The 7,040-nt window shown below is 47.9% G+C and overlaps 1 protein-coding gene and 2 pseudogenes across 1 annotated transcript; all 3 read left to right on the top strand.

Annotated features, from left to right (window-relative positions):
* The first annotated feature begins 599 nt into the window (after positions 1-599).
* Positions 600-5,006, top strand: LOC147984127 (uncharacterized). The gene is made up of 4 exons (XM_087540979.1): positions 600-1,563; positions 3,772-3,872; positions 4,092-4,248; positions 4,570-5,006. The coding sequence occupies exons 1-4, from the start codon at positions 600-602 to the stop codon at positions 5,004-5,006; spliced, it is 1,659 nt and encodes a 552-aa protein (XP_087397105.1).
* LOC147984128 (small nucleolar RNA Z247) lies at positions 978-1,116 on the top strand (annotated as a pseudogene).
* Positions 5,007-5,573: 567 nt separating the features above from the next.
* Positions 5,574-6,485, top strand: LOC147984129 (dirigent protein 5 pseudogene; annotated as a pseudogene).
* Positions 6,486-7,040: the final 555 nt, after the last annotated feature.

Raw genomic sequence — 7,040 nt, forward strand, 5'->3', positions numbered from 1 at the left:
GAAATTTGTTTCTCCCGTTACAACGCACGGGCTCTTGTGTTAGTACTTTGAAATGAAAAAAAGAATCGACATACGTTACTTTGACGTACCAACCATGCGCTGCCTCTCTGGGCATTGCGTCTGTTCCACTGAACCAACTAATTTTATCCCAGCAACGGATATTCTCTGATGCAAACTAAGAAACCACAGTTCATGTGTGTGGCTTTTGGAAGCCGACCCTGTTAGAATATATTGTATGTATATATGGTTGTGTACGTATAAAACCGTATATACTCTTGGTGTTGCGTGCGTGATCAACTTTGTAATCTGGTAGTTAGGTTTAAGCTTCGATCCTTATCTTATAGATAGCTAACTTGAGGATCAAGCCTAACCAACTATCGAATCTTGTAAACCCTAGCCTATGGCTATATATAACACGCAACGCGTCCCTGCTAGGCATACGCTTCAAGCCATCTTTCATGGTATTCAGAGCCTATCTCCTCTAAAGCACATCTCTCGTAGCCATGGCATCCTCAAGCTCCTCTGTCGCTGCGCCTGCCCTCATCCCCATAGCCGACCGACTCCATCGCTCCAACTTCCTGGTATGGCGCGTGCAAGCCATGGCAGCCATCCGTGGGGCGCAGCTCGTCTCCTACCTCGATCCAGATCGGGAGCAGCCGGAGCAGAAGCTCCGCGACAAGGACGGCAAGCCCACGGACGCGCCCAACCCTGCATGCGACATCGACAAGGCTCGAGATTCTCAAGTGTTGAGTTTCATCTTCAACTCCATCTCAGCTCCTGTTATGGTTCAGGTTGCACACTGTGACACGGCGACCGAAGCATGGGCCGCCATCAGGGAGATCTTCATCTCCCAAACTCAGGCGCACGTCGTCAACACCAGAATCGCCCTCTCCACCACCAAGAAGGGCAACTCGACGATGTCCGAGTACATCGGGCGCATGAAGGTGCTCGGTGATGAGATGGCCTCGGTGGGCAAGCCGCTCACTGACGACGACATGGTGTCCTACATCCTGGCGGGACTCGACTACGACTATGTGTCCTTCGTCTCCACGATCTGCGCTCGCACCCAGCAAATCAAGGTGAGCGAGCTCTACTCGCAGCTGATCAGCTTTGAAAGCAGGCTGGCCATGTTTGAAGGTGGAGGGCAGTCCTCCCACTCCTCTGCCAACGCCGTGTCTCGCGGCGGACGTGGTGGATCCAACCGCGATGGTGGCCGCGGTGGCAACGGTGGCCGCAATGGAGGCGGCCGTGGCAATGGAGGCAGCGGACGTGGTCGTGGCGGCGGCCGCGGCAATGGAGGAGGCCGCAACGACTTGCCTGAGGTCTTCTGCCAAATCTGCACCAAGCCGAATCACACGGCCATGGAGTGCTATCGTCGTTTTGATGTCTCCTTCAACAAGGAGAAAACTGCAGCAGCCGTCAACACCAACTCTTCCTACGGGGTGGACACGAACTGGTATGTGGACTCAGGTGCAACAGACCACATTACCAGCGAGCTCGACAAGCTCACCGTCTGTGACAAGTACAATGGACACGATCAAGTAAATGTGCCAAACGGTGCAGGTATGAAGATTTCCCATATAGCTCATGCATATGTTCGTACCCCTACTCGTAATCTTCATCTTAAAAATATTCTGCATGTGCCCAAAGCCACTAAAAACTTGATCTCTGCTCATCGTCTAGCCAATGACAATCATGTGTTTCTTGAAACTCATCCTCATTTTTTCTTTGTCAAGGACAAGGCAACGAGGAAAACCCTCCTCCACAGCAGGTGTAGAAACGGGCTCTATCCCCTATCATCAGCTCCAATAAGCTCGGGCAGACATGCACTTGGCGCCACCAAGATATCTCCATCGAGGTGGCACGATCGTTTAGGACATCCATCTTCGGCAATAGTTCAACATGTTCTTAGACACAATCAAATTTCCTTTTCTAGCAAAGAGTTGAATAAAGAGGGAGTGTGTGATGCTTGCCAACAAGGCAAGAGCCATCAACTTCCCTACCCAAGTTCTAGTAGTATTTCAAAAGCTCCTTTAGAGCTAGTTTTCTCTGATGTATGGGGGCCTGCCCGAGATTCAATTAATAAGAAAAATTATTATGTGAGTTTCATCAATGATTTCAGCAAATTCACATGAATATATATCCTCAAACATAGATCAGAAGTTTTCAAAGTGTTTCATGAGTTTCAAGCACTAGTTGAATGACTTTTTGATCGCAAGATTATCACCATGCAAACGGATTGGGGCGGTGAATATGAGCGCCTCAACTCCTTCTTTCATCAAGTAGGGATCACACATCACGTATCATGCCCACATGCCTATCAACAGAATGGGTCAGCCGAGAGAAAACATAGGCACATTGTGGACGTGGGTCTCTCATTTTTAGCTCATGCTTCCATGCCCTTAAAATTTTGGGACGAGGCTTTTCTAGCTGCCACCTATCTTATCAATCATACTCCTAGCAAGGTGATTAATCTTGACACTCCTCTCGAAAAATTGTTTCATGAAAAACCCAACTACCATGCCCTACGCACCTTTGGCTGTGCATGTTGGCCAAATCTCCGACCCTTTCATGCTAAGAAGCTCGAATTTTGCTCAAAACAATGTGTTTTCCTTGGCTATAGCAATCTCCATAAAGGGTTCAAATGTCTCGATGTCAAAGAAGGACGTGTCTATATCTCTCGAGATGTTATCTTTGACGAAACTATTTTTCCATTTGCCTCACTAAATCCAAATGCCGGCGTTCCTCTTCGTTCCGAAGTTCTTCTTCTTGCAGAAACTGCTCCATCCAAACCTCTTGATCATGGGGGCGAACAGACAGCTGATCTTTCGGTTAATCTTCATAAAAATCCTGCTGCAAATTTTGGTGGAAATCCTGTTTTTGGCTATGATTTTATGCAGCAGACAGGCGTGGAACATGATGCAGATTCAGGTGCTGCGCCGGATCCAGCAGGCGGCGATCCCGGGGAAGATCCTCCCTCGCCCGCCGCGCCAGACGGCGGGATTCGCACGGCATCAGCCTCGGGAGCGGGCGATCCAGCGTCGCCATGACGCGTGTCCCCTCGCGGGCCCGTGAGCACAGGCGCTGTCGCGCACTTAGGGTCAGGTGGACCCACAAGCAGCGAGGCGCCGCTCTCCACACGCCAAGTGGTGCAGTCCCCTCTGCATGGTGACGCGGGCCAATCAGGTGCGTCGCAGGCGGGCGACAGCATCCGCCTTGGATCTGCTGCTGCCGGCCCAGGTGCGGACGCTGGCGATGGCGATAGGATCCGCCTCGGATCTGGTGCAGCCGGGTCAGGTTCTGGATCCACTGTGCAGGGCTCCGGATCCTCTGTGCAGTTGCCTTCTGCGATGATTTCTGCGCCACCACTAAGAACAAGATCTCAGCATGGTATTTTGAAACCAAAAGTACGTACGGACGGTACGGTCAGGTATGACAAAGGGCGTCGTTTTGCTGGTCTTGCTGTCACAGGAGAACCAAATACCTTGGTAGAGGCATTGGAAAATAAAAATTGGAAAAATGCAATGAATGAGGAATATAATGCTCTCATGAAAAATAGAACATGGCACCTAGTTCCTCCAGCAAAGGGGAGAAACTTAATTGACTGCAAATGGGTCTATAGAATTAAAAGAAAGGCAAATGGAGAAATAGACAGATACAAGGCTAGATTAGTTGCAAAGGGGTTTAAACAAAGATATGGTATAGATTACGAAGATACTTTTAGCCCTGTTGTGAAAGCAGCTACTGTTAGACTTGTTCTGTCCATTGCAGTATCAAACAATTGGAGTCTTCATCAATTGGATGTGCAGAATGCGTTTCTTCATGGCGTTCTAGAGGAAGAAGTGTATATGAGACAACCACCTGGGTATGAGGTAAAGGACAAGTATCATTATGTATGCAAGCTTGATAAGGCTTTATATGGTTTGAAACAAGCACCTAGAGCATGGTACTCTAGGCTGAGTGTAAAACTACAGAGACTTGGTTTTCGGCCATCCAAAGCTGACACATCACTGTTCTTCTACAGAAAAGGCAGAATCACCATTTTCATGCTAGTATATGTTGATGATATTATTGTTGCAAGCTCATCGCAGGATGCAACCAAGGCATTGGTTGAAGATCTAAGGAGAGACTTTGCTCTTAAAGATCTTGGTGATTTGCACTACTTCTTGGGAATAGAAGTAAAACGGGTTAAAGATGGCATAGTCTTGAGTCAAGAAAAGTATGTGTCAGATGTGCTAAAACGAGCAGGTATGATGAATTGCAAAGTGTCAAATATGCCTCTCTCAACTTCTGAAAAATTATCTAAGGAATAAGGAGAGCCTTTAAGTGCTGAAGATTCTACAAACTATAGAAGTGTTGTAGGTGCTTTGCAATATCTAACACTTACAAGACCTGATATATCTTTTCGTATCAATAAAGTATGTCAGTTCTTGCATGCTCCCACCTTTGCACATTGAACAGCAGTGAAAAGAATCTTAAGATATTTAAGAGGTACTATGAGTACAGGGTTGAAAGTCACAAGGTCAATGCCAACTTTGGTGAGTGCATTCTCTGATGCTGATTGGGCAGGTTGTCCTGATGATAGAAGATCAACAGGGGGCTTTGCTGTTTTCTTTGGACCAAATCTTATATCATGGAGTGCACGGAAACAAGCTACTGTATCAAGATCAAGTACAGAAGCTGAGTACAAAGCTTTGGCTAATGCCACGGCAGAGTTGATATGGGTTCAAACCTTGTTGAATGAGCTACGTGTTAATCACTCTCCTGTTGCACGGCTGTGGTGTGATAATATTGGTGCAACATATTTATCAGCAAATCTAGTGTTTCATGCTAGAACCAAACAAATTGAGGTAGATTATCACTTTGTGCGAGAAAGGGTAGCTAAGAAGCTTCTTGATATTCGGTTCATTCCCACTAATGATCAAGTGGTAGATGGTTTCACTAAAGCCTTATCATGGTGCAAGTTAGAAGAGTTCAAGAACAATCTCAACTTGGTGAAGTTATGATTGAGGGGGTGTGTTAGAATATATTGTATGTATATACGTTTGTGTACGTATAAAACCGTATATACTCTTGGTGTTGCGTGCGTGATCAACTTTGTAATGTAGTTAGGTTTAAGCTTCGATCCTTATCTTGTAGATAGCTAACTTGAGGATCAAGCCTAACCAACTACCGAATCTTGTAAACCCTAGCCTATGGCTATATATAACACGCAACGCGTTCCTGCTAGGCATACGCTTCAAGCCATCTTTCAGACCCAACCTGGGACGCTCGTGTACACCTCATCGCGAGGCTGACGTCTGACTGCCAGCAAGGGAAAAGAGTCGGCTGCCCAATAGCAAAAATGCTTAATCGCTTTTAGGGTTTGCTTTAGTTTGTTATATAGTATATGGAGCTACCCACCACGCAGCCGAATCAATTATGAATTATAAACAAAATTGGTCACTTGGAGTGCAAGAGAGCTTAGAATCTAAGTTACTAAACTGAGTACTTTCAGTACGCATGCCCCACGGCTCCATGCATGCATGCACCTCTATAAATAGCATGCACAAGTCCAGCTCTCAACACCACCACGACACGACCTGCCCACTTAATTAGCAGTGCTCTACCACAGCTTGTCCATTTTTCGCAGCTTACACTCCGTAACAATGCAAGGCCTCGCGCCATCTTCCAAGCTGCCTCTGACCATCGTGGTCGTGGTGTTTCTCCTCGGCATGGCGGGCGCCGCCCACGGCCTGACGAGGGTCGTCGCCAACAGCCCCGACGAGCCGTGCATGAACATGACGCTCTACTACCACGACATCCTCTACAACGGCAACAACACGGCGAACGCGACGACGGCGGCGGCCACCAAGCCGACGGCGCTGGCCACGACTTACTGGAAGAACAGCACCTACTTCGGCGCGCTGATGGTGTTCAACGACCCCATGACGGTGGGGAGGGCGCTGCCCCTGGCCGGGGAGGAGCCGGCGGCGCGCGCGCAGGGGTTCTACTTCTACGACAAGCAGGAGTCGCTGACCTCCTGGTTCGGCTTCTCCATCGTGTTCAACTCGACGGCGCACAAGGGCACGCTCAACCTCGTCGGCGCCGACCTCATGGGCGACGCCACACGGGACTTCTCCGTCGTGGGCGGCACCGGCGACTTCTTCATGGCACGCGGCGTCACAACCATCCGCACTGACGCCATCGAGGGCCTCTACTACTTCCGCCTGCAGATGGACATCAAGCTCTACGAGTGCTACCTCTGACTCTGACGATACAGCATGGATGCATGCCCTGTGTGTGTGTCAATTGATGTGCTGCTGATGTTGTTTATGCCTTTCCATATTTTTTCTTTTGTGTGTGTGATGGGTTGCTTGTGTATCATTGCCGCATACGCCCATAAGTATCTTTACTGTTTAGCAAGATTGATCGGTTTGTAAGTGTTAGTTCAGGAGAGGTATCTCTTCTGGAGAATTTTTTACAGATTAAATTTGTCGGTGTCACATATTGTCTCATCAAAAATCATCCCTCCACCATAACATATTAGTCATGGAACATTTCAGATGACCCGTTTAACACGAGACATAATATTCACACGGTTGCAGTTACGCGACGGTGTGCAATATTGGTACAGTTGGATCCTAGACACATTTAAGGCAAGGTGGATCGTCTGGTTCTAACCAGCTGTGTCACACCCTCGATGCGACTATATCTCCCACGTGTCGAGGCACGACTTAGAGGCATAATCGCATTGAAGGCATATGTCGCAAGTGAGGTAATCTTCACACCACCCGTGTAATATAATAAGGGAAAAAGATACATAGTTGGCTTACAATCGCCACTTCACACAATTACATGAATAAAGCATTACATCATCCAAATACACTCAAGGTCCGACTACAGAACCAAAATAAAAGAAGAACCCCAAATGTGACAAAGGTCCCCGATCGACCCCAACTGGGCTTCACTACTGATCAACTAGAACGGAAACAACACAAAGGATAAGATCTTCAACGAGCTCCTCCGGAGCTTGGTTGCGTCATCTGCACGGACTCATC

This window comes from Triticum urartu, chromosome 2A (genome assembly GCF_056163025.1).
Source record: "Triticum urartu cultivar PI428250 chromosome 2A, HENAU_Tu73, whole genome shotgun sequence".
Classification (NCBI taxonomy): Eukaryota; Viridiplantae; Streptophyta; class Magnoliopsida; order Poales; family Poaceae; genus Triticum; species Triticum urartu.

What these genes read in the sequence shown, in the direction of transcription:
- LOC147984127 (XM_087540979.1), top strand. Translation starts at nt 600, where the DNA reads ATGGCAGCCATCCGTGGGGCGCAGCTCGTCTCCTACCTCGATCCAGAT. An exon ending in AAATGTGCCAAACGGTGCAG is followed by an intron (nt 1,564 to 3,771) that starts GTATGAAGATTT and finishes TGTCCATTGCAG; the next exon opens with TATCAAACAATTGGAGTCTT. An exon ending in GACAACCACCTGGGTATGAG is followed by an intron (nt 3,873 to 4,091) that starts GTAAAGGACAAG and finishes AGCTCATCGCAG; the next exon opens with GATGCAACCAAGGCATTGGT.